The sequence below is a fragment of the Cetorhinus maximus genome, chromosome 28 (genome assembly GCF_964194155.1).
Source record: "Cetorhinus maximus chromosome 28, sCetMax3.hap1.1, whole genome shotgun sequence".
NCBI lineage: Eukaryota > Metazoa > Chordata > Chondrichthyes > Lamniformes > Cetorhinidae > Cetorhinus > Cetorhinus maximus.
This window is the reverse complement of record NC_135906.1, coordinates 6,289,455-6,317,053: the sequence shown is the minus strand read 5'-3', so window position 1 is coordinate 6,317,053 and position 27,599 is coordinate 6,289,455. Positions and strand designations below refer to the sequence as shown.

Genomic DNA, 27,599 nt, shown 5'->3' with positions numbered 1-27,599 from the left:
AGTGCAGGCGAGTGTGAGAACATCTACTTTGGCCCCGCAAGGAATAGAACAAGGTACATTCGAAATGATGAAAAGCTAGTGGTGGCCCAAAGGGACTTGGTAGTTCAGGTACACAGATCATTAAAATGTCCTGAACAAGTACAGGGAATAATACAAGGGGCTGGTGGAATGTTTGACTAGAGGAGAAGAGAAGTCATGCTCCAGCTGTACAAAGCTCTGCTTAGACTTCACTTGGAATACTGTGAGCTGCCTGGGCACTTCATAGGAGGGAGGTATATTGGCCTTGGAGGGAGTACATTGTAGATTTACAAAATTATATCAGAGATCAGTTTGTTAAATTAAAAGGAGAGATTTCTTGAACTAGAGTTGTATTCTCTGAAATTTAGGTGATTAAGGGTGATTTTCTCAAAGCATTCAAGATATTACAGAGAAACCATCAGTTCCTCTTATCTACCCAATTTCCACTGCTTGTATGAGCACACCCCAGGTATCTGTTATACTGCACCCCTTTTAATTGTACCATACGGCTTATATTACCCCTCTTCATTGCTGCTACCAAAATGAATTGCTTCACACTAAATTTGTGTCCACTGCACCAGCCTGTCCATGTCCTCCTCCACTGTTCATTATATTTGAGTTTAGAGTCCTCTGTAAACTTAAATTTTACGCACCAACCCATACCCATGTCATGAATACATAAATAGATATCAAAGAGTTGTGGTCCTGACACTGAGGCCTAGGGTGGGGGGTGGACACCATTATCCATGTCCCTCCAGTCTGGAGAATAGTTGCTCATCACTGCCCTCTGCTTTCCGTCTTTTAGCTATTTACGTATGTCTGCGTTCACTGCCTCTTCAATCCCATTAGCTTGAATTTTGCTAACTAGTCTGTTATGTGGTACTTTGTCAAATGCATTTTGGAGGCCCTTATAAACACCAAGCACACTACATTCATCAACCTTCTCTGTTACTTCACTTGATCCAGTTAGTCAAGCCTTTGATGAATGCATGTTGTCTTTCATTTATTATTTATTTCTTTTTCCATGAGTTTATTAATTTGGTCCCAGATTATTGTCTGTAATGGTTTCCCCACCACTGAAATTAGACAGACTGGCCTGTAGATGGCAGACTTATCTCTCACCCCTTTTGTTGAACATTGGTATAACATTTACTAACCTCCAGTCCTCTGGCCCAGCTCCCACACCTGAGGGGAAGAGAAGATTGTGGCCTTGGGCATCTGCTATTTCCACCCTTAGTTCCCTCAGTAACCGAGGATGCATCTCATCCAGACCAGATGACTTAAAGTTCGAGCACTGCCAACCTTTTAAGTACCACTTGTATCTATTTATATCCTATCCAATATCTTTACTACGCCTCCTTTACTCTAGACATTGGCCAAATTCTCTTTCGTTCAAACAAATGCAGTCTTCAGCATTTCAAGTCAAGCCTTCGGTCTCCAGGAGGATCTCTTTATTGGCTTGTAATCATCTCCGTCCTTCTGTTATGGCTTGATGTGAATACCCCCATAACTCCTATTAATTATTGATGTGTACAAAATCTTTATTTAATGTTGGTAATCTCAATTTTAATTTTATCGCCTTAGATCTAATTGATTAATGATCATTTATATAATTACTGTTCCTCCTTGGTTTAAATTACTTAACACGTCTTTCCCCATCTTCAGCAAAGTCATCCTCTCACCAGATTCCCCTTTTTGAAGACCTCACTCTGTTTGCAGCTCAGTCCCTTAAGCAGATTTACCCGACTTGTGTCCTCGCCCCGAATTCTGTGCTTTGCAGTGATCCCTCTAATTGCAACCATGTATTTTGTTTTGGACAGGCAGCGGTGTTCTTTGGAGGGCTGTCAATCAAAAAAGACGAAGACATCCTGAAGAAAAATTGTCCTCATATTGTGGTGGGCACTCCGGGGCGGATCCTGGCCCTCACGCGTAACAAGTCACTCAATCTGAAATACGTCAAACACTTTGTATTGGATGAGTGCGACAAGATGCTTGAGCAGCTCGGTTAGTGGAGTGTTTCTCACTTTTTTTGGTGGATAGAGCGTTTTTTTTATTAACTAGCGTTAACTGGTACTTGTCAGACCCCCACCTTTGGACTTCATTCAATTTCTAATTCAAAACCAGGTTCGGCTATTTAATGCATGTGGTTGCCGATCACGTCAAAGAATAGAATAAAACATTACAGTTCTGTAGATGTGTTATGCCATTCTAATCAGGAAGCCTGCTTTGATTCCTGGACTGGGTGGAGCGAATCGCCATTTCTCTACAGTTAAAATTGGCTTGAGCGCCCTGGACCACGCAGATGGAGCATTGGGGAAAGGTTTCCTGCCCCCCCTTTCACTATCCAGTCACTTCTTTCATCTCCTCACCCCCAGCCTTTGGTGGAATGGGCAACTGTCTGGGGTGCAGATGCAGAAGAGCCATTTGGAGAGGGTACTGGAGAGCAGGGTTCATGAGCTGCAGCTCAATCCAGCTGGCCAGAATGTACTTCTGGAGTGGAGACAGGAGTCTTCAGGTGCATAGTGGGTGACGGTCAGGGAGGCATTTTGTACAACCCCACTCCACTTATTAATTAATTAAACAACCTTCATCAACGAAAGAAAGGGCAAATAATGAAGATGCCGCAGACTGGGAGAGATATAAAGAGCAGCAAAGGTATTCAAGGAAATTAAGAGCAACAGAAAAGGAATACGAGAAAAACAAGGATATAAAGGATGACGCTCAAGTTTTTTTACAAGTATATTAAGCAAAAGCTAAGTTTTTGAAAAATGTAATAGAGAAAATAGTGAGACAGAAGGTGGACAAATCTGCAAGGCCTGATGGTTTCTGCTCCAGGGTATGAAGTTGATGACAAAATTGTAAATGCTTCTGTTATCATCTTTGGATTGGAAAGTTGTCATTGTCACTCCATTGTTAAGAAGGGTCAGAGATAAACCAGGAAATTACACATCTTTAGTCCAACGTTTGTATGGTACAAGAATTTATTAATAAGGGCAATGAGGTAGATGGGGAAATTAGAAAATAAGCAATTGCAAACATTTAAAGAAATATTTCATAATTCTCGGAGTGCGTCCCCTTGAGGAGTTAAAAACTCCACTGGAAAAGAGGCGCAGCCATGGTTAACTAGGGAACTTTAGGATAGTGTTATCAAATGGATTAGCAAGCCTGAGGATTATGTGGTTTTAAAAAATCAGCAAGAGGTGACCAAGAAATTAGGAAGAATGAAAATAGAATGGAAGTAGAATAGCTAGTAAGAAAGTGGCAACAGCAGGTAGGAGCCCCTTAGAGGTTGAGACAGGTGGAAAATAAGGAAATTGCAAAGATGTTGAACGAATATTTTGTATCAGTCTTCAAAGACAAACATATGAGAAATTGTGGGGAGCCAAGGGTCTGTTGAGTTTGAGGAACTAAAACTAAATAATGTTAGTGAAGAAAAACATTGAAAAATTAATGGGACTAAAAGCTGACATCCCCGGGGCCGGATCTTGTGCATTAGGGTTAAAAGGAGTTGCTGCAGGGATAGTGAATGCATTGGTTTTGAGCTTGGAAAGCCCTCCTGGTTCCAGAACGGTCTCCTGGATCAGAAGGTTAAAAATAGTAGCATCGCTGTTTAATAGAGTCTAGAGGGTGAAAACAGAACTAGAGGCCAGCTAGTCTGACTTCAGTAGCTGGGAAAATCCTGAAATCTATTAGGGGACATGGTAACAGGGCATTTACAAAATCACACAATTGGTCAGAGTCAACAGGGTTTTAATGAAAAAGGCGTCCTATTTGAGAAAACTCTTGGTTTTTTTTGAGTTACTAACTAGGATGATAGATAAAAGAGCACCAGTGTAACATATTTGGATTTTGAGAAGGAATTTGATATGGTGTCACACTAGAGATTGTTACGCAAGGTTAGGACTCATGAGATTGGGAGTAATGTATTAGCATGGATTGACGATTGGTTAATGAACAGAAACAATAGGAATAATGGATTATTTTCAGGGTGGTAGTGGTATACCTTGCGAAATGCCGCAAGGCTCACTGCTTGGGGCTTAACTCGTTACAATTTGTATCAATGACTTGAGGGGTCCGAGTGTAACATTCAAGTTTGTTGACGACAAAGCTAGGTGGAAAAGTAAGCTTTGAGGAAGATGCAGAAAGGCTGCAAAAGCACATGGACAGGTGACAGCTGGGGTATAACATGGAGATGTGCAAAATTATCACTTTCGGTAGGAAGAGTGGAAACAAAGAATATTCTTTAAAATGGTGCGGAACGAGTGAACGTTGGTCTGCAGAAAAATTTGGTGATCGTTGTGCACAAATTGCAAAGTTGACATGAAGGTACAGCAAGCAATTAAGGCAAATGGCATGTTAGCCTTTATTACAAGGACCCTGAAGTATAAAAGTGAGGAAACCTTGTTACAATTGTATAGGGCTTTGGTGAGACCACACCCGAAGCACTTGGTATGGTTTTGGTCTCCATACCTAAGGAAGGAAATTTTTGTGTTGTGCCCTGGGCTGGTTGCTGGGATTGCAGGGCTTTCCTAGGATGAGCGGGTGAGCACAGTGGGTCTTTATTCACTGGCATAATGAGGAATTGCAGATAATCCCACTCAAAAAAATATAAGATTCTTTGGGGGCTTTGACAGGCTGGAGAACCTAGAACTAGAGGTATCGTTACAGGATAAGGATTGAGATGAGAAATTCCTTCACTCAGAAAGTTGTGAACCTTTGAAATTCTCTCCCCTGAGGGGGCTGTTGATGCTCAGTTGGTAATATATTTGAGACATCGTTAGAGCCTCTGAGTCAAGAAATGGGAATGGAGTTGATTTAGAAGCTCAACCATGATCTTATTGAATGATGGGGCAAGTTGAAGAGTTTGTGTGGCCTCCTATTTCATATCTGGACAGCTATGAGCTGATGAGAGAGAATTTGATTTGACAAGGACAAGTTGTGCCTAACGAACCTAGTTGAAATTTTTGAGGAGGCCACTACTCTAGCTCTGCCTTCATGGAGGAAGACACAAATAACTTCCCGGGAATACTTGGGAATCAAGGGCCTGGTGAGAAGGAGGAATCGAAGCAAATTAGTATTAGTAAAACAATAGTGCTGGGGAAGTTAATGGGACGGAAAGCTGATAAATCCCCAGGGCCTCATAATCTACATCCCAGGGAACTAAAGGAGGTGGCCATGGAAACAGTGGATGTGTTGGTTGTCATCTTCCAAAATTCTGTAGATTCTGGAACAGTCCCGGCAGATTGGAGGGTAGCAAATGTAACCCCACTGTTTAAAAAAAGAGGGAGGAATAAAAAAGAGAAATAACAGACTAGTTAGCCTAACATCAGTAATCAGGGAAAATACTAGAGTCTATTATAAAGGATGTGATAACAGGACATTAGAAAATATCAATGAGATTAGACAATGTCAGCCTGGATTTATGAAAGGGAAATCATGTTGAGAACCAGTGGATGTGGTGCGTTTGGATTTTCAGAAAGCTTTTGATAAAGTCCCACATAAGAGGTTAGTGTGTAAAATTAAAGCTCATGGGATTGGGGGTAATATATTGGCATGGATTGGGAATTGGTTAGACAGGAAGCAGAGAGAGGGAATAAATGGGTCTTTTTTGGAGTGGCAGGCGGTGACTAGTGGAGTACCACAAGGATCAGTACTTGGGCCCCAGCTATTCACAATATATATCAATGATTTGGATGAGGAAACTAAATGTAATATTTCCAAGTTTGCTGATGACACAAATCTAGGTGGGAATGTGAGCGATGAGGAGGGTGTTAAGAGGCTTCAAGACGATTTAGACAGGTTGAGTAAGTGGGCAAATACATGGCAGATGTAGTATAACATGGTTAAGTGTGAAGTTATCCACTTTGGTAGGAAAAATAATGGCAGAGTATTATTTAAATAGTGATAGATTGGGAATTGTTGATGTACAAAGACACCTGGGTGTCCTTGTACACCAATCACTGAAAGCAAGCATGCAGGTGAAGCAAGCAGTTAAAAACGCAAATGGTATATTGGCCTTCATTGCGAGAGGACTTGAGTACAGGAGCAAGGATGTCTTGCTGCAGCTGTACCGGGCCTTGGTGAGACCACACCTGGAGTAGTGTGTGTGGTTTTGGTCTCCTTACCTAAGAAAGGATATACTTCCCATAGAGGGAGTGCAGCGAAGGTTCATCAGACTGATTCCTGGGATGGCAGGATTGTTTTATGAGGAGAGATTGGGCCGATTAAGCCTGTACTCACTGGAGTTTAGAAGAATGAGAGGAGATCTCTTTGAAACATATAAAATCCTGACAGTAATAGACAGACTGGGTGCAGGGATGATGTTTCCTCTGGCCTGGGTGGTCTAGAACAAGGGGTCACAGTCTCAGGATGCGGAGTAGACCATTTAGGACTGAGGTGAGGAGAAACTTCTTCACTCAGGGTGATGAACCTGTGGAATTCTCTACCACAGAAGACTCTGGAGGCCAAGCCACTGAATATATTTAAGAAGGAAGTAGATCCCTGGACTCCAAAGGTGTCAGGAGGTATGGGAAGACCGTAGGAGTATGGCGTTGCGATAGAGGATCAGCCATGATCATATTGAATGCCAGAGCAGACTTGATGGGCAGGATGACCTCCTCCTATTTTCTATCTTTCTATATGGTAGATTGGAGTATCTATGGATTTATACAGACTTTGAGAAGGTATTTGATAAGCTTCCACATAACAGACTTTTTTTTAAAAATGAGAATGCATGGAATTGGAGGAATCCTTATTGATTGTGGGTAGGGAATTGGTTAGCAGGCAGGAGACAGATAATGTGTATGTATTCCAATTGGCAGGATGTGGCTAGCGGTATGCTCAGGGACCTGTACTGGGGCCACAGCCTTTCACTGTATTTATAAAGGAGTGAAAGGTTATATTGAAACTTGATGGCAGGTTTCACAGGAAGTAATATTGATAGAAGCACAAAGTTTCAGAGGGGCATTGATAGGTTGAGTGGGCAAAACTGTGGCAAATGGAGTTCAGTGGAATAATACAGGACAGAACGAGGCTATTTGGCCTATTGTGCCTGCACCTTTGAAAGAGCTGTCCACTCTATTATCTCTATATCCTCACTCCCCTGTTCTTTCCCTGTAGCTCTACAATTTTTTCCCCTTGTATATCAAAGTCACTTTTGAGTTACTATTACATCTGCTCCTGCATCCTTTCAGGCAGGAAACCCAAGGTCTGTCACCTAGTTCTTTTGCCAGTGCAAGGTCATCGTTTTGGACCAAGCGAGATGTCTCAGAATATCTTTTACATAATGAGAACCTCAAAACTTACGAGATTGAGGTCCAAATACAGAAATTACTTAAAGCTAGTCAACGAAGAATAATCAAAAAAGGCAAATGGAATGTTGGTCTTTATCTTGAAGGGGATTGAATATAAAGGGGTACAAGTTATGTTCCAGTTGTACAGCTGTGGTTAGACCCCATTCAGAGCGCATTGTTCAGTTCAGGGCATCTCACCTCAGGAAGGATATACTGGCCTTGTAAAGGGCTCAGCGTCGATTCGCAATGATGCTGGGGCTAAGAGTATTTAAATTGAGAACATCTTGCATAAATTAGACTTGCATTCCTGTGCATATATAAGATGATTTGGGGATGATCTAATTGAAGATTTTATGCTTTAATTGATAGGTTAGATAAAGAAAGACTATTTTCTCTGGTGGGAATTCAGAGAAAGGGGGCAGAACTTTAAAATTAGCGCGTCAGGGGTGATGTGAGGAAGTACCTCTTCACACAAAGGTAACAGAAATCTGGAATAACTCCCCCCGCACCCTCCACCCCGCCCAATTGTAAGTTTCAAAATGAAGGTAGATAAGCTTCTCTTTAACTAAGGGTATTAAAGAATATGGAACTGAGGTGAGTAAATGGAGCTAAGGCACAGATCAACCATGATTGGATTGAATGGCCCAAAAGAATTGGCAAAATGGCAACAAATATTTAGTTCTGTTCCCAATCGCGTGCTGCCCCAGACTGGCAGGTGACAACGTGAGTGAAGATTCAACCGCCCGGCTGTTTGACCAGCTGAAACTGAAGCTTCACAGCACTGGGGTGTTTCCTGCAGCTTGTTCAACCCAGTCAGACATTAACTTGCAAGGTTACATGGAGTAAAGTGTGAGGAATCGCAGCATTAATAACTGGACTGGCTGATAAATCACTGGCGTTGCTTTGATGCACTGGGTGCCCACCTGGCTCAGCACAGCACCTGATGCTGACTCTTCTGTTTTGATTCCTTTGCAGACATGCGCAGGGATGTCCAGGATATTTTCCGTTTGACTCCTCATGAAAAGCAGGTTATGATGTTCAGCGCCACCCTAAGCAAGGAGATCCGTCCCGTCTGCCGCAAGTTCATGCAGGATGTAATTATTCATCTTTCTTACCACTACCCCACAAGTTTTTGATGAGCCACCATCAAGGGTGCTTGCATTCCTAAGAGTCAAGCAAACCCCAGTCTGGAATGGAATGGAACGGCATGCTGCTCCTCCTGAAGCTCATCACCGCACAGTTGTAACCTTTGCAAGATTCGGTTTTCACCAGCTAGCTGTAGATAGTGCAGTTTAGACTAAAGAACCATAGGTAGTGGCAACCTTAGTCCAATCCCACCTCTAGCAATGCTTATAGGAGAGATCGTAAGCGTGTCCTTGCGGTAGACTCGGTCCTATTCGGGGCTTTATTAATAATTAGCACAGTTATGATCAGAAGCACCGGCAGAGTTATGGTAAAACCAGGCTTCCCACGGCTTTCTAAAGAAGTTAGTTGCGTTTTCCGGAAGATCAACGGTTTCGGGCTTAGATAGTTGAGGCCATCACGTTAGTCCACTTCTGATAAAGATCCGCAGATTGCTCTCACTGTTGCGTTCCCTGAAATTTGGTGCTGCTCGGGGTTGTGAGGAGTATTCTAACACAGCCCCTCCCACGGTATTCAGTCAGCTGCTAGCTACGTTGTCGAGAAGATTGCGTTCGTGATTGCGAAGAATTATCTAGCTTAGTGTCTTAGCACAGTGTCCAATTATCCACGATCTCCAGAAGACCAGCGTATTCAGGGTGAAGCAGTTAAAGAGTTTGTCAAAGTCCTGGTTTAAAATATACTTTGAAGAGAGATGTAGTTTTAGTATCTTCACTGATGATCCCTGCTGTCGTCGAACGGAAGAAGATATTCCCATATCGCTAGGGTGCGAGCAGTGGCCAACGCAAGCAGTAGCTACTTGCAGTTAATCATGTTATCTATCCAATGGACTGGTTCACACTGTGCTGCTGACCTTGAGACCTGCAACGGTCAAGGATGGCTGCGAGAGGACTCCATCTTCGACCCAGCTTTACAAAGTTCCATTTCTTAATGTGGAATGGTTTGTATGCAGCAGATTGTAACGAGGTGACTTGGCTATTGGCAGACTCCCTGCAACCAATGGCAAACATTTTCAAACCACAGAGCAGCTCAATGTTGCTGAGAGCCAGAAATGGCTAGTTGGCAGATTGCCCATTGGGCATCGCATTGAAGTTGTGGGTTTTTTTATGAGCGTGCATGGTATTTCTGGAATGGGATTTTGAACTTTTAGTGGAGCTGATTTTTCCATGAGCTGAATCTCAGTTTGTTTGGTACTTGTGGGCCAGTGAATTGGGAATGGTGATGGTTTTTAATTTGTTCCCTGTGTGGCAGGCCAGCATTTATTGCCCATCCCTGTTTTCCACATTGGTTAGATACGACTGAGTTAAACTTCGGAGAGCAGTTAAGTGACAACCACGGTGGTCTGGGGCCCCGAGTCATATGTAGACTAGACTTGGTTTATGCAGGACATGAGTTCACCAGTTGAGTTTTCACATCCACCTGACAGCTCTGTTGTTACTTTTACTGATAGATATTTAAAATATTTTTTTTAAGCACTGGATTCAAATTCTAAACTACGGTGGAATTTGAATGTTCATTTTATGGAGTCCAGGCCTCTGGATTGTCAGTCCAGGAGCATAACTGCTACTGTGTCCAGATGTAGGCCGTACCATGTTTGTGACTGTGCTGAAATGTGCTATTGTTAGTCTTATAATAACCTTGAGAGAATGTGCCCAAAGGGTCTGCTAGTGCAGGGGGCCCAGTGTTAAAATGACACAGCATAAAAGGAGACCATTCAGCTCATTTTGTCTGCCTGAATTTTTGCTAGAGCTATCCAGTTAGTCCCACATCCCTGCTAACCTTCTCCACTGTGAGGGGGCAACCCCAGCTTCTCTAATTTGTACGTGAGTGAACTCCCTCATCCCTGGTACCGTTTTAGTGAACCACTGCACCTCCTCTGAGGCCTTGGCATCCTCAACAGCGATGCCCCATGTCCCAAGAACGAGTTTAAAAACAGCCTTCTGAAACTTGGTGCCCAGAATTAGAAGCAATACTCCCAACTGTGGCCTGACCAGCTCTTTTTAAAGTTTTAACATAATTTCCTTGGTTTTAATAAACCAAGGATCCAATATGTTTTATTCAAGGTCGACGATTTGTGTACATACATCCCCAGCTCTTGCTGATTCTCTCTCCCCTTTAGAATTCTACCATTTAGTTCAGAGTACCTCTCATTTTTCTTACCACAAATGCATCACTTCACACTTAGTTAAATTGCATCAGCTGTGTTTTTGCTCATATCATAGTCTGTGTCCTTCTGAGGCCTGTTACTATCCCCGCTATTCACTACATTTCCGAGTTTTGAGTCACTACAAGCTCTATTTCCCGCAATCGGCCCTGACCTGGATGTGCTGACTCTTGTTTGTGGGGTCCAGTTCCATGGCGGAGCTGTCTGTGTACCTCGTTCAGCTCTCCATTCTTTGAGCCTAAACATTACCATTGTGACCGAGGTGTGTATAACGGTGGAATCTCACAATTCTCTCTGATGTGATCCTTTTGGTGGTGGTGTGTTATTTTTTATCTCTTGGCTGACGGTGCAGCATGAAAGCCTTTTTTAATCTTTATATCTTTAGAGTTACACTAGACCAGTGAAAGTTCTGTTCAACTGTTAGTGTATTGCTTTAATTTAAATTGGCTGTATCCCAAAGTGTATGGTTGGTTGAACTACTAGGCTAGGCTATGGCTGGGGCAAGCCTCTGTGCAAAACTGTTCACTTTAGCTGTTACCACAAGTACCAAACAATACTGCATTTATTTTGTGCCGAAATTCAATGGATCTAACTTGAAATCTGGGGACAGGGAGGGGGTGCAGTAGTTGGAAGACAGTTCATGGAAGTTTACTTGTAATGGGTGTTGAGGTACCTGAACTCTGAGACCAATGACCTCATAGAACAGGGGAGCCTGGGTATGAGTGGCCTGGCTGGGAATTGAGCTCAGTGATTGGAGGGGTACAGGGATGCGGCTCCATTGCTGCTGGCTGTCCAAGAAATTGAGTGCTCACCGACAGTGGTTTCTCAATCTGACAAAGGATGGTCATTGAGGTTAGATTTCATATTCTTGCGATGTGGGAGCTGTTTGTGCCTGTTTGAAACCTGGTGCACGTGTGGGGCATATTGGATGTGTTTAGTCATTGGGAAAGTTGAGCATTGCTGTATTTAATTTGGAGGCCTGCAGATTACACATCAGATACTACGGTATAACAATGCTGGGTTTAAAAAAAACTTCACTTATAACCATAACTTATAGGTTAAAATTTTCAAGTCCTTCAGGGACACTTGGGAGTCTCTAACTTGCAAGTGGTCTGTTGATTGTGTGGTTACTGAAAGCCCTTACTGGTTGGTGTAATTGCTTACGAGTATGTAGTGACAAGTTGTGCTCAGTGTTCCTTTCAGGCAGTTCCATTCCGGGATTAGCTGCAGGTAATGTTTGCGGCCCCTTTGTTTAGCAGCCGATTGATCGGCTGGCCAGGTTAGATTTGCAGAGCAGTAAGACATGCAGCCATCAAACTGGGGCTTTAACTCTTACTCTGCTCCCCATCACCATATGAAGCCATTTCACAATATATCACCCTGGTTCGCTCTGTCTGTTGTGACTCGTATGTCTCAATATTCCAGTTTGAACCTATGTTTGGAGATGGTAGGGCTAGTTTCTTTCTGATTTAATTTGTTCATAGAACATTGATCATCCTGGAGGTTGGTAGAAACTGCTGAGTCCACTGATTTGACCTTCAATTTTGCAGCTTCCCTTTACACCTATCAAAGGAGATTGTGTTGTCAAGATATCTATTGCTGCCCATTTCTCCTTCCTTGAATAAAATGTATGTAGATGCTGGTTGAGGATAGTATTGGTTCAACAGAGATATTTCCATAGGTTGAATCTCCCTTAACATCCTAAACACTCATGGAAGCCTTCTAAAGCTGCAGTACCCTGGCCAGCCAACATCTTGAATATGGTACCTAGCTAGCTCTAGTCACTGACACAAAGGGAGACCTTTGGGCTGTAAAGGAGTGTGGAGCAGAGTCCTGGCACTGATAGCTAGCTTCAGTCATCCTCTGAGGATAAACTGGCAGGCTGGGCAGAGGGACTGTGAATGGTGAGCTTAGGACCGATGACTGGAAGTGCTTCTTACGAGAAGCAATGATCTCATCGAATAGGCTTCCATGTAGAGTAGTTGGTACTAAACCCAGAATCATTTGAGAAACTACCATGGGCTATAGGTTTCTTCCTAGATGAATTGAGTGGTCTCCAAAGCAACCCGTAATGGTAAATAGCCCAAGGAGCAGGGCAAACAATTCATGAAATGTTACATGTTTCTGGTTTTTCTCTCTCGTTTAGCCCATGGAGGTGTTTGTTGACGATGAAACTAAGCTGACACTCCATGGATTACAGCAATATTATGTTAAACTAAAGGACAATGAGAAGAACCGCAAGCTGTTTGATTTACTTGACGTCCTGGAATTTAATCAGGTGAGACAGTACGCTGAATGAGAATGGAGTGGATTTTGCTTTGTGCTGAGGTGCAGGTAATACTCAACCATTTCCCTCTTCCTAGCCAATCAAGTTTTACTTTCTATTTCAAAAAGGCAGTGGCTTGTATTTCTGGATCGCCAAGACAATGGGTATGAGCTCTGAATTGGTGAGGTGACTGTTAGGGGGCAGAGTTGTGCCTCCAGTGACGGGACAGCAAGCACAGTTGTGTTACGATTGGAGCCAAAGTAGGAAACAGAGTAGTCCGTTCAGCCCCCTGAGCCTGTTCAAACCATTCAACCAGATCATGGCTGTTCTGTGTCCTAACTCTATCGACCCATCTTGTTCTATAACTCTTTAATACCCTTGTCTAACAAGAATCAGCAATCTCCATTTTGATCATTTAATTTGCCACAACAGCTTTTTGGGGGGGGGAAGAGTTCCAGGTTTCCATTACCCTGTGTGTGACTAATTGTTTCCAGGCATCACCCCTGAATGGACAAGCTGTAATTCGTTCTGGTCTCTCCCTCCAGAGGAAATAATCCCTTTCTAACCACCATGCTGAATCTTTTAATAATATCTTAAAACATCTCAATTCGATCACCATATTCATATTCCAGAGTATGCAATCCTAGTCTATGCAACCTGTCTTCAGTTGCATCCTTCTGGTGAATCTGCATTGCGCCTACTGCAAGGTCAGTATACTGAGGTGCAGTGCATCATGGGGAACAACAAGCTCCACAAGGCTGTGGCTTATTTTCCACTCCTTTGTATTCCAGCCCTCTTGAGATAAGGCCAACATTCCATTAACTTCTTTTACAATTATTCTTTGTCCAGTCAATTCACTAGTAGTTTCTCTACTTGGATCCCTAAATCTCCCTGCTCCTACACAGTTCCTAACACCTCACCAATTAGAAAGTTCTGAAGAATCTGTAATGTATAAGTCACTAAAAGGCTGGGTTTACAGCTTGCCCATCTGTGCTTTTATTTTTGAGCTCAGTTCATTCCAACAGGACCAGCATTGAATTGAGGCCAGCCTGCAGCCTTCAACTTCAATGCATTTAGCTGCTGCTCAAACACTGAGCCTCTAGCCCTGTTACATAGAATATACAGCATTCCACCTACCTCATCTTAGCCTTTCAAAGTATCTTTCTATTCCCCTTTCTGTCATGTACTTGTCTGCTTTCCTTTTGAAAGCATCCAAGCTAATTGCCTCATCCACTTCCTGTGGCATTCTGAGCACTTAGGCTTGACCAACCAAGTTTTATTATATTCTTTCGTGGGATGTGAGCGTCGCTGACAATGCCAGCATTTGCTGCCCATCCCCAATTGGCCTTGAACTGAATGGCTTACCAGGCTATTTCATAGGGCAGTTAAGAGTCAACCATGTTGCTGTGGGTCTGGAGTCACATGTAGGCCAGATCAGGTATGGGTGGCAGAAGGACATTGCTGAACCAGATGTGTTTTTACAACATTGACAGTTTCATGGTCACTATTACTGAGACTAAGTTTATATTCCAGATTTAAATCCCACCAGCTGCTGTGTCCCCCAGAGGATTGGCCTGGGTGTCTGGATTACTAGTCCAGTTACCACTATGGCACCAGTTCTTCCACACCCCCCCCCCCCCCGCCGCCGCTCCTATCCTAAGTTTTCCACTGCTCCTTCTATTAAATTCCTCCTAATTCCCCTATTGGATTTATATGTCACTGTCATGTACTTATAGCCCTTAGTTTTGGATTCTTCCAAAAGGGGAAACATTCTCTCTACATCTACCCCGTTTAGCTCATTCGTAATCTTAAAGATCTCTATCAGATCTTCTCTAAGTTCTCTTTTCCAAAGAAAAGGGCCTAACCTGTTCAATCCATCCTGATAGCTGTAATCTCCCAATTCTGGTGTCGTCCTTAAATCTATTTTGTGCTTTTTCCAGTGCTTCTGTGTCCTCTTTAATAGTGGAGTGCACAGTACTCATAAGTGTGGCCTGTCCAGGGTTCTGTACAAGTTTAAAGTAACCTCACTATTTTTGTAATTTATATCTCTAGGCACGAATCCCAGTGCTTTGCTGACCTGTAATTCTGCTCGGAATGATTTGTTCATCTGTGTCCCTGGATTCCTTTTTTTTTATTTTCTAAGATGTAGGTGATGCTTGTTCCTACTAAAGCACATCATCATTGTTTCTATCCCATATTTATCTGTTAAAGTTCATTAACTACTAAACTGCTCAGTCCTGGTGGTACCTGTGAATTTCGGTACTGAGATACTTGACCCAAGTCTAAATCATCAATAATGGTTACCCCAACACTGATCCTTGTGCAACACCAGTTTCCACCTCTCCCCCAATTTGAATAGCTACCTTAGCCAAAAAAAATGTAAAGCAAAGAGCAAATTTACTATCCATCCAGCTATTTGCCCCCTGACTCCACGTGCACTGACCTTTGCCTCGAGCCTATGGTGTGGTACCTTTGCAGCTTTAACAGAAACCAGCCGGCGACACTTCAACTCCATGGGTATGTCTGCTGCCACTCTCTTAGATCCTTCGGTCTGTGTGGGCCTGGGTGTGAGGCCAGAGCCAAGATCTGAGCAAGCCTGGGAGTGATCGGAGCAGAAGGGGAGGAATGCCTCGTTGGTATATTTTAGCCCTAATGACCCACATTACCACCACCCCAATGATCTTGTGGAAATCCCCAGAGGCAGGGACTCGGTGTTGGGGTCTGCCTGCCGCTTTGTTCCCACTTTGTGCCTGAGAGTTGAGCATTCCCCAGCAATTGAAGAAAACCAGCTCTTAAAATCTCTATGCACATTTAATGCTGGTGTCCCTTCCCCCTTGCAGGTGGTGATCTTTGTGAAATCGGTGCAGCGTTGTGTGGCACTGGCGCAACTGCTTGTGGAGCAGAACTTCCCAGCGATCGCCATCCACCGAGGAATGGCGCAGGAAGAAAGGTTTGTATCGCTGGAGCTGAGTTTCAAAACTGCCTGATCCCAACGCGTGGTTCTGGTGAGGTTTTCATTTGATATTTGGGAATATTTAGAAACATGCTTTAAAGAGACTTGTTTTTCTCTCCCTGCTCACTGCTAGGTTATCCCGTTATCAGCAGTTTAAAGACTTTCAGAGACGTATCTTGGTAGCAACTAACCTGTTTGGTCGTGGTATGGACATTGAGCGAGTGAATATCGTTTTCAACTACGACATGCCTGAGGACTCTGACACGTACCTGCACAGGGTGAGAATTAAGTTCCTATAGAACACTTGGGCTGATCACCAATTGCTGAGTGTGTTGAAACCTATTAGCACTTGTTGGAATTTTTACTGTGTATATAAAATCTGATTTGCCCGCACCTCTAAGCTGTACCTTCTCTTGCTCCACTCCATACAGCTCCACTTTTTTTCTACAGCTTTCTCCCACCTAGTGACCATTCTTCACAGATGCACAATGAAGCAGCACTAATGCTAGAAAGCTGAAATACAAGCAGAAATGGGCGGTTGAGCACTACATGCCTGTCAGTGTTTGAGGCAGTAAGAGAAAGTTAACAAAAGCAAAGTATTGCCGATGCTGGAGATCTGAAATAAAAACAAAAGTGCTGGAAAAGCTCAGCCCGTCTGACAGCATCTGTGGAGAGAGAAACACTCAACCTCCCGAGTCCAATATGACTCTTCTTTGCAACTCGGAGAGAAGTTCATGCTTTGTGGAGGAGGTTCTGGCATCCACTGAGCCTGTGAGACGTGTGAGGACATCTCAGCAAACCTGGGTCTGTCCTCACTTGACAGCTGCACCTTCCAGCAGTTCTTCGAGCCAAGTGAGAACACTCACCACTTCCCTGCGAGTGTCAATAATATGAGGAGAACTGGGAGTGTTGTTTTTGAGGGTCCACAGATTTTGTATTTGGGGAGTGCGTACGCAGGACTTCCAATATTCTGGCAGATTCCTAACTTTACATGGCAGTGCGGTTTAGATACTCGTGCCTTAGTTGGTGACACTCTGCGCATTAACCTGCTACAAACCCACTGAGTTATGTCAGGTTTAATAAATGGTACATATTACGTTTTGTAACCCTCTGTCTGTAGGTTGCTCGTGCTGGTAGGTTTGGTACCAAGGGTTTGGCCATTACCTTTGTGTCTGATGAGACCGATGCTAAAGTTCTGAATGACGTGCAGGATCGATTTGAAGTCAATGTTGCTGAACTGCCGGATGAAATCGACATTTCTACCTACAGTATGTACTGGGCTTTTGGTTTCTTCGTGGTGTTGAGAGCACTGTGGGGGTTGGTGAAGATTTGATGGTGAGGCTTTAAGGAGGTGGCGGGAGGGGGTGAGGGAAAATGGTTTTGATAAATGTCCTGTGGGTAAGGGTGAAATGGGGAGTAATGAACCAGGTTTGGGGGGTGGGTAAGGAGAGAGCAAAGTCAGGAGTGGAATCAAAATTAGTTTTTAATATTTGTTTGAGGAAATTGATTTCATTTCCAGGTTTATCAGGAATAATTTTATATCCTGAGATTGTTAGGAACTTTCTACCCTCCCAAAGACTAGCCATCTGTCATATAAAGAAAGAAAAACTTGAATATCTGTGGTGTCTTTTATGACCTCAGTGTGCCACAAAACACTATAGCCAGCTGACAGTGCACTTACTGTTGTAATCCAGGAAAGGCACCAACCAATATGCAGACAGCAAGATTTCCACAAATAGTGAAAAGATAATGACCAGTTTCTGATTTTGTGATGTTGGCTGAGGGATAAATGTTAGTTATGGGATCTTTGCATCCACCTGAGGGGGCAGAGCACTATCTTGGTTTAACACTGCATTTGAAAGACAGCACTTTGACAGTGCATAGCTCCATTATCACTGCTTTGGGAGTGTCAGTGTATACAGTTGGTGCTCAAGTCTCAGGAGTGAGGATTGAATCCAGCATCTTCTGACTTGGAGTACACTTGTGCTTTGGTGAGGCGATATAATGTAGCATAAGTGTAAACCCATTGGGATCGGTGCAGCTTCAGAATCTATTCTGGATCTGTGTTTCCTTTAGTTTTGATGTTTACTTTTATTGCTGGTTAGGCTTGGGTTTTAGTGAAGTGCTGGTTGGCCTGGGTGGTTAGAACATCAGAAGTATGAGCAGGAGTTGACCACATGGCCCCTCTAGCCTGCTCCACCATTCAATAGGATCATTGCTGATCTTCTATCGCACTCCACTTTCCTGCCCCCTTCCCTTGTCCCTTGATTCTGAGAGTTCAAAAATCCATCTGCCCCAGCCTTGATAATACTCAATGATGGAGCAACTGCAAAACTCTTGGGTAGAGAATTCCAACGATTCACAAACATCTGAGTGAAAGAATTACTCCTCATCTCGATTCTGAATGATCAATCAGGCCTGAGACTCCGTTTTCCCTTTTCCTCCTTTCTTAAATAGTAGAGTTACCTTAACTAATTTCCAATCCTTGCTCTAGAATCTAGGGAATTTTGGAAAATCATTACTATTTCTGCAGCTATCTCTATTAGAAACCTAGGATGTAGGTCATGGGGATTTGTCAGATCTTAATCCCTTAAGTTTCTCCAATACTTTTTCTATGATATTAATTAACGTTCCTCACTCTTGTTAGCCCCTTGGTTACCCTCTATTTCTAGTATGTAGCTTGTGTCTTCTACTGTGAAGACAGGCACTAAATATTTGTTCAGTTTCCCTGCCAGTTCCTCATTCCCCATGGTGATTTCTTCTATCACTGCCTCTAAGGGACCAGTGTTTACTTTAGTTACATTCCTATGTTTATATACTTGTAAAAGCTCTTAAAATCTTTCACTATGAGATAACTGATTAACGCTGCCTCATCTTAGATCTAAAATAGCTTATCCTTTTTTACAAGCTCCAATTACTTTTACTTAATGCACTGTCCAGTGGTATAACTCTTGTTTGTGGAGCTTATAAACTACTCCCAATCAGTGTTTTCAGGCTCTTGTAATTCCTAATTTGCCCTTACTGATTCTACTTCCTGGTCAAATTTGGGAAGATGTGGTAAACCAAAGAGTGGAGACAAGACAAAAGAGAAAGGTACTCATGTGTGAAATGATAAACGGAATGTGACAGCAGGGACTGAGAGTAGAAATCTAACAAATCAGATAAGGCTAGGTGTTACAAAAATAATAAAAGGACAATATAAACGCATATAACATTTAAAATAAAACACATGAACTGATATCACAAATAGAAATAAATAAGTATGAACTGTTAGCCATTACAGAGACATGGCTACAGGATGCCATAGATGGGAGCCGGCTGCTGAAGGGTACGTGATATTTAGGAAGGACAGGAAGTTAGGAAAAGGTGGAGGGGCGGCTCTGTTAATCAATGATGGTATTAACACATTAGAGAGAGATGACCTAAGTTCAGGAAACCAGGTTGTAGAAACGGTTTGGGTTGAGATGAGAAATGATAAAGGCAAGAAGTCACTTATGGGAGTGGTGTTAAAGCCATCTAATTGTAACTACACATTAGGACAGAGTATAAAGGAAGAGATAATGGGAGCTTTTTTAGAAAGGTACAGTGCTAATCATAAATTTTAATCTACATATAGACTAGAAAAATCAGATGGGCAAAAGTAGCGTAGATGAGTTCATAGAATGTTTTTGGGATAGTTTCTTCAAACAACACATTCTGGAGCCAACCAGAGAGGAGGCTATACTAGACCTGGTATTGTGCAACGAGATAGGATGAATTGATAACCCCATAGCGAAAACACCCCTAGGTGGCAGCGATCATATTAATGAATTTTACCTTCAGTTTGAGGGAGAGAAGAGTGGTCCCAAGACTAGTATTTTAAACTTAAATAAGGGCAATTATGAAGGCATGAAAGCACAGCTAGCTAAAGTGACCTGGCAAATGAGGTTATGGGATAGGTCAGTAGAGATGCAGTGGCAAACCTTTCAGGGGATATTTCCAATGAGAGAGAATTTCCAAGGGGAGGACCCATCATATGTGATTAACTAAAAAAGTTACAGTATCAAAATTAAAAGAAAAGCATATAATTGCACAAAGATGGGTGGCAGGTCACAAGATTGGAAAGAATATAAAGAACAGCAAAGAATGACAAAAAGATTAATAAGGAGGAAAAAATTTGAGTACAAGAGGAAGCTAGCTAGAAATATAAAGATGGATAGTATCTATAAATATTTTATAAGAAAAGAGTTAAAGTGAGTATTGGTTCTAAAGAATGAGAGTCTGGGGAATTAATAATGGAAAATAAGGAGATGGCAGATGAATTGAACCAGTATTTTGCTTTGGTCTTCAATATAGAGAACACAAGTAACATCCCAGAAATAGCTGTTAATCAGGAAATGGAAAGGAGGGAGGAACTTGGGAAAATTACAATCACCAGAGAAGTGGTACTTAGAACTGAAAAATCCCCTGGCCCTGATGGATTTCATCCTAGGGTCTTGAAAGAAGTGACTAGTGAGATAGTTGATGCGTTGGTTTTAATTCCTCTGGATTTGGAGACGGTCCCATTAGATTGGAAAATAGCAAATGTAACTCCATTATTCAAAAAGTGGGTGGGAGACGGAAGGCAGGAAACTACAGGCCAGTTAGCTTAACATCTGTCACAGGGAAAATGTTGGAAGCTAAGATGTTGTAGCAGGGCACTTAGAAAAATTCAAGACAATCAGACAGAGTCAACATGGTTTTGTGAAAGGGAAATCAGGTTTAACCAATTCTTTGATGGAGTCACACGTGCTGTGGCTAAAGGGGAACCGGTGGATGTACTGAACTTAGTTTTCCGGAAGGCATTTGATAAGATGCCACATCAAAGGTTATTGTGGAAAATAAAAGCTCCTGGTGTAGGAGGTAACATACTGGCATGGATACAAGGTAGGCTAGCTAACAGGCAACAGAGGGTAGCCATAAATGAGTCTTTTTCTGGTTGGCGGAATGTGCGAGTTGTGTGTCACAGGGATCAGTGCTGGGGCCTCAACTTTTTGCAATTTATATAAATGACTTGGATTAAGGGACTGAAGGTATTGTTGCTAAATTGCTGACAACACAAAGATATGTAGGAAAGTAAATTGTGAAGAGGACATAAGGAGGCTACAAAGTGACATAGGTTAAGTGAGTGGGCAAAGACAGGCTAGGCTTGTATCCACTGGAGTTTAGGAGAGTAAGAGGTGACTTGATTGAAACCGTCAAAATTCTGAGGGGTCTTGAGAGGGTGGATGTGGAAAGGATGTTTCCCCTTGTGGGAGAATCTAGAACTACAGGTCACGGTTTAAAAATAAGGGGTCGTTCATTTAAGACAGGGATGAAAAGGTTTTTTTGAGAGTCATGAATTTTTGGAACCCTCTTCCTCAAAAGGCGGTGGGAGCAGAGTCTTTGAGTATTTTTAAGGCAGAGCTAGCTAGATTCTTGATATACAGGGGCTGAAAGGCTGCTGGGGGTAGGCAGGGATGTGGGATGGAGGTTACAAACAAATCAGCCATGATCTTATTGAATGGCAGAGCGAGGTCAAGTGGCCTACTCCTCCTAATTCGTATGTTGGTATCTTCTGAGCCAAGATCCTTTCTCACTAATGCCCTCATGTTATCCTTTACGATCAGGGCTATTCCCCCTCCTCTTCCATTCTGCCTACCTTTTTGAAATATTGTGTATCTGGAATACTTATTTCCCAATCTTGGTCACCTTGCAACCACGTCTCTGTAATTTATCAAACCCATTAGTCTCACAAGTTCATCAATCTATCTTGTTGCAAGTGCTTCGTGTGTACAGAGGAAGAACCTTTTTTTTTGTTGCTGTCCTGTGCGGATGGACCTCATTTGCTGACGCACTCACTGCTGTTAAACTTACTGTTCCTCCTCGTCCAGTCTGCTTGTCTTTGTCCAGTTCTCGGTGCTGTTCTATTGTCTTGATTTTTCTCTTTAGATTTTCTAAATCCCCCTTCACCTGACCCTACCTAGCCAACTCCCCTGCTCCCGCCTGTTTAAAGCCCTATCCACAGCCCAGGTTATGTGAATCACCAGGGCACTGATCAAAGCTCAGTTTGGGCGGAGCCCATTCCAGTAGAACAGCTCCCTTTCCTCAGTACTGGCACCCGTGTCATTTCCCCGCCCCCCCGATGAATCAAAACCCTTCTCCCTACACTGTTGGATTAATTCTATAACCTTCACGATGCGATGCCAATTAGTGCATGGCTCAGAGATTATTACCTTTGAAGTTCTGCATTTTACTTTGGAACATAATTAATCATTTGGCCATTAATCATCTACGATCAATCAATCCACGTAACCTAAGGTGTGTTTTATTGCATTACTGGTTAGCCTGGGAGTGTTTAGTGCTATTACTGGGTAAACTGGGGGTGTTTAATGATATTACTGGGTAAACTGGGGGTGTTTAGCGATATTACTGGGTAAACCGGGCATGTTTAGTGATATTACTGGGTAGCCTGGGGCAGGAGGTTTATCTATAGAGACATTTGATTGATCTAGAGAGATGTTTGCTATTATTGAAGTACATCTTGCTATTTTCTAAACTCTTACTGCTGAGGGAATCTGTTACTGATGAAACTGACTCACCTACTGGACTTGTGCAGGTGGATTTGGGTGTCTGATTTGGTTGTGGCTCTGTGAATGATTTGAGTTTTCTGTCTGTTCAGTGGAGTTTGATGCTAAACATGTTCATGTTCTTGTCTTATAGTTGAACAAAGCCGATAAAGCCAGCACCTGGTGAGGCTGAAAACCGTTCCAGGGAAATTTACAGCAGTTACTAGATGGGCATCAGAGATGCCTTTAACCTACAAGAGGGGAAGATGACTTTTAAAATTCCTTTTGTTGAAATGTTTTTTTTAAAACTGTTTCAATGGATAAAAATTTTGTGGGAGAAAATGAAGCTTTTATACAACATTGGATCTGTTTTAATTTGTTTGTACATTGCTCTTTCCTGCCTGTCTTTATCTAAAGGTGGTCTGTTGGTTAATAAATCTGTTTTAAAATGTCCACATGCCTTTTATGCTTTTACTGAAAGGGGTGGGTGGGGGGCAAGTGCTTGAATACAGGACAAGGATAGTAGATGCTGTGTGGAGATACAGAGAGTCCTATCGAGTGGGTCAGATTCTTCGGTGTGGTTTGGAGCTGACACGATAACAGTGTGAAGCTCACAGCGCCCTGTAGAGAGGGATTGTTGAGCAGATGTTACACTGGTACACATACAGCAGTGTTGTCCTTACAATTTAACAGAGCAGTATTGCACTGTCCTTATCAAGGTAAATGGAGCAGTGCCGGAGGATATAGAACAAGGGCAAGGAATGGGAGGGTTGTAGTTGAAATAAATATCAGACGAGAACAGGAAAGGAGTGGGCTGTGAGGTAAGGAGATTAGAACACCCGCCCTAGAAGAGGCAGGGTACATCAAAAACTTAAATGTAAAAATGAGTCAGTGTCCCAAAAAATTTTCGGGATTGAGTGGTGTGTACGAATGTACAAATCATTCAGAATGAGTGGGTAATAATGGATGTGTCATACAGTAGCTATAAGAGAGATGATTTGTACCTGAACAGGATTGGGAGTTTAATATTCCTAGTTAAACGTTTTCGGGAGGGTTAAAGGATTCTGTCTGCTAGGGTAGAAAGACGTCCCAGAGTTGTTGAGACAATGTATATGGATAGTTACCCAATTGGGAATGAAAATAGTTGGCCAACATTACACATAAGGGAGGAGATTGTGATTGACTGGGGCCAGTGGCGGAGTCCTGCTGCACATTGTCCTGCATGGGACCAAAGGAGCTAAGTCTAAGACAGCTCGAGGGGTTATTTATTCTTACATGGGATGTGGGCGTCGCTGACGAGGTCAGCATTTGTTGCCCATTCCTAACTGCCCTTGAACTGAGTGGCTTGGTAGGCCATTTGAGGGGACAATTAAGAGTCAGAGGAGAAGGCCATTTAGCCCATCGAGCCTGCTCTGTCCTTCAATATGATCATGGCTGATCATCCACTTTAAGGCCTTTTCCCCACACTATCCCCATGTCCCTTTTATGTCATGGGCATTTAAAAATCTGTCAATCTCTGCTACTCAGTGACTGAGCTTCCAGAGCCCCCTGGGGTGGAGAAGTCCAAAGATTCACAACCCTCTTGAGTAAAAAAAAACCCTCCTCATCTCAGTCCTAAATGGCTTGCCGCTCATTTTGAAATTGTGTCCTCTGGTTCTTCTCCCCAACCAGAGGGAGCATCTTACCTGCATCTACCCTGTCTATCCCTTTTAAGTATTTTGTAGGTTTGAGTGAGATCGACCCTCATTCTTTGAAACTGCAGAGAATATAGGCCCAGTTTCCCCGGTCGCTGCTCTTAGGACAGTCCTGCCATCCCAGGACTAGGTCCAGTGAACATTCACTGCACTCCCTCTGTGGCAATAATAACCTTCCTAAAGTAAGGGGACCAAAAACTGCGCACACTACTCCAGGTGCAGTCTAACCAAGGTTCCATACAACTGAAGCTAAACTTCACTACTCCTATACTCAAATCCTCTTGCAATAAAGGCTAGCGTTCCTAATTGTTTGCTGCACCTGCACGTTAGCTTTCAGTGTTATCGACGAGGAAACCCAGGTCCCTTTGCACATCTATACTTTCTAATCTTACCATCTAAGAAGTACTCTGTGCATCCGTTTCTCCTACCAAAGTGGACAACCTCTCATTTTTCCACGTTATATTCCATCTGCCCACGTTCTTGCCCACTCACTAAATCTGTCCAAATCCCCTTGGAGCCACTTTGCATCTTCCTCACAACACACGTTCCCACCTAGCTTTGTATCATCCATGAACTTGGAGATATTACATTTGGTCCCCACATCCAAATCATTGATAGATATTGTGAACAGCTGGGGCCCAAGTACTGATCCTTGTGGTACCCCATTAGTCACAGCCAACACAAGAATGACCTGTTTATTCCTACTGTTTTCTGCTGGTTAACCAATCCTTAATCCATACCAATATATTACTTCTTATCCCGTGTGCCTTAAATTTGTTAACCAACCTCCCACGGGAAACCTTATCAAAAGTCTTCTGACAAACCAAGCGCACTACATCCCTCAACAAGTTTGTCAAACATGATTTCCCGTTCATGTTGACTGCCCCATCACATCATTAATTGTCCATTTATCACACCCCTTATAACAGATTCCAGCATTTTCCCTACTACCGACAAGACTTGCAGGTCTGCAGTTCTCTCCCTCCCTCAAATAGTGGGGTGACATTTGCTACCTTCCAATCTGCAGGAACTGTTCCAGAATCTAGAATTTTGGAAGATGATCACCAATGCATCCATTATCTCCATAGCTCCCTCTTTCAGCGCTCTGGGACATAGAATATCAGGTCCCGGGGACTTCAGTCCCATTAATTTCTCCAATACAATCATCTTACAAATACTAATTTCCTTCAATTCCTCATTTTCTCTGGTCCCTTGGATCTCTAATTCTGGGAGATTTCTTCCTCTGAAGACAACCACATTACCTGTGGGTCTGGAGTCACGTGTAGGCCAGACCAGGTAAGGATGGCAGATTTCCTTCTCTAAAGGACATTAGTGTAGTCAAGTGGGTTTTATGACAATCACGGATAATTTCAACCATTCGCTGACTCATTCCTTGGCAATGCCTTGACCAATCAGGGTCAAGCTACCTGGTTTAAATTTCAAACAATGCTTGGCAATTAACTGTCAGTTACCATCACTGGTGCATTCTCCATGGCGATGCCTCTACCAATCTGAGTCCACTTGCCAACCAACCACCACTCTGTTGTTTTCCCCTTATATTGGTATTCGAGTGTCCTGATGCGTGCAAGACAAAAAGATTTGACATGTCTCTCTTTCAGCAATACTCAAGTTCTGTACTACCGAACACTTAGATAGTTTCATGGTCAACGATTATTGACTAGCTTTCAATTCCAGATTTTGTTCACTGAATTTAAATTCCACCAGCTGCTGTGTTGGGATTTGAACCCATGTCCCCAGAGCATTAATCCAGGCTACTGGATTGCTTGTCCAGTTACTTTACCATTACACCACCATCTCCCTGAAACAGGGTTTACACTGTTTCTGTCCCCTGGGTACACCATGGCAGAAGGGTCTTAAGACTAGCAGCCTTTCTCCATCGCATCTTTTGCATTGGCTGCCAAAGCTTTAGTCGACTGCTCCCAATAGCTGGAGGCGGGGGTGAGGAGTGAGGGGCCATTGATATGCGATTGTGTGTAGGAAATTTAAAATAGAGGGTTGGAGATACTTAAAGCAGATTGTTTCGAGGCTGAGGATTTCACTTCCAAGACGAGTGGTCAAGATAGAAAGTGAAACAATATTTAAGATTAGATTGGTGGACGAAGGAACCGGGCTGGGTATGAGAACTATGTAATTATTCAGAGGATAAACTTCCAACGCAGACCGGCTATGCAGAAAGTACAGTTTCTGTTTTGTAACTCATCCCTATTTGTATGTGTCACATTGAGTTGTAGCTGGAGCATTTCCAGCAATGGTTTCTCCTTCCACTCACACCATGGTCTGTGGAGTTCCACAAAGATATACTTTTGAACCCTCCTCATCTGCATGCTGGCACCCAGCAATACCTTCTCAGAGCTGGGGCCTGCTTTGCATGCACACAGCCAGCTCTCCTCCATTGCCTCTGCCTCGCTGCAGTCAGATTGCTTGTTCAACGTCCCGCCTGTAATTTCCTGCAGCTTTAATATGGAAAGATGAAGCTGCTCCTCATGATCTTCACCACAAACTACTCCTCTCCATCCCCTTCATGTAACCTCCTCCAGTCCACACCCCTCCCTATCTCTGGAACCTCCTCCAGTCCACACCCCTCCCTATCTCTGTAATCTACTCCAGTCCACACCCCTCCCTATCCCTGTAATCTACTCTAGTCTACACCTCTCCTTATCTCTGTAACCTCCTCCAATCCACACCTCTCCCTATCTCTGGAACCTCCTCCAATCTACACCTCTCCCTATCTCTGTAACCTCCTCCAGTCCACACCCCTCCCTATCTCTGTAACCTCCTCCAGCCTACACCCCTCCCTATCTCTGTAACCTCCTCCAATCCACACCCCTCCCTATCTCTGTAACCTCCTCCAGTCCACACCCCTCCCTATCTCTGTAACCTCCTCCAGCCTACACCCCTCCCTATCTCTGTAACCTCCTCCAATCCACACCCCTCCCTATCTCTGTAACCTCCTCCAGTCTACACCCGTCCCTATCTCTGTAACCTCCCCCAGTCCACACCCCTCCCTATCTCTGTAACCTCCTCCAGTCTACACCCCTCCCTATCTCTGTAATCTACTCCAGTCCACACCCCTCCCTATCTCTGTAACCTCCTCCAGTCCACACCCCTCCCTATCTCTGTAATCTACTCTAGTCTACACCCCTCCCTATCTCTGTAATCTACTCCAGTCTACACCCCTCCCTATCTCTGTAACCTCCTCCAGTCTACACCCCTCCCTATCTCTGTAACCTCCTTTAGTCCACACCCCTCCCTATCTCTAACCAACTCCAGTCCATACCCCTCCCTACCTCTGTAACCTCCTCCAAACCCCGCCCCTTGGAATTCTCAGTTTCTCTCTCTGATTTCTTGTACATCCTCCTATCCCTTTAACTTGTTGTCTCATTCGTTCCACTTTGTACCTAATACCTTGTTTTCTGCTCCAGTTCTCCTCCCTACACTGACCAGCTCCTTGCATCGAGCATGGCTTCACTTAGTGTCAAGATTGG

At 43.3% G+C, this 27,599-nt stretch overlaps 1 protein-coding gene across 1 annotated transcript in view; it reads left to right on the top strand.

Moving 5' to 3' along the window:
* LOC144668786 (spliceosome RNA helicase DDX39B-like) overlaps positions 1 to 22,852 on the top strand; it is a 28,544-nt gene extending 5,692 nt beyond the window's left edge. Inside the window, exons 4-10 of the mRNA XM_078531122.1 lie at positions 1,839 to 2,022; positions 8,286 to 8,404; positions 12,761 to 12,892; positions 15,721 to 15,830; positions 15,967 to 16,111; positions 16,954 to 17,101; positions 22,554 to 22,852. Of these exons, the coding sequence (XP_078387248.1) occupies positions 1,839 to 2,022; positions 8,286 to 8,404; positions 12,761 to 12,892; positions 15,721 to 15,830; positions 15,967 to 16,111; positions 16,954 to 17,101; positions 22,554 to 22,570 (855 nt within the window). The 3' untranslated portion in view covers positions 22,571 to 22,852. The remainder of the gene's footprint in view (positions 1 to 1,838; positions 2,023 to 8,285; positions 8,405 to 12,760; positions 12,893 to 15,720; positions 15,831 to 15,966; positions 16,112 to 16,953; positions 17,102 to 22,553) is intronic.
* The last annotated feature ends 4,747 nt before the right edge of the window (positions 22,853 to 27,599 follow it).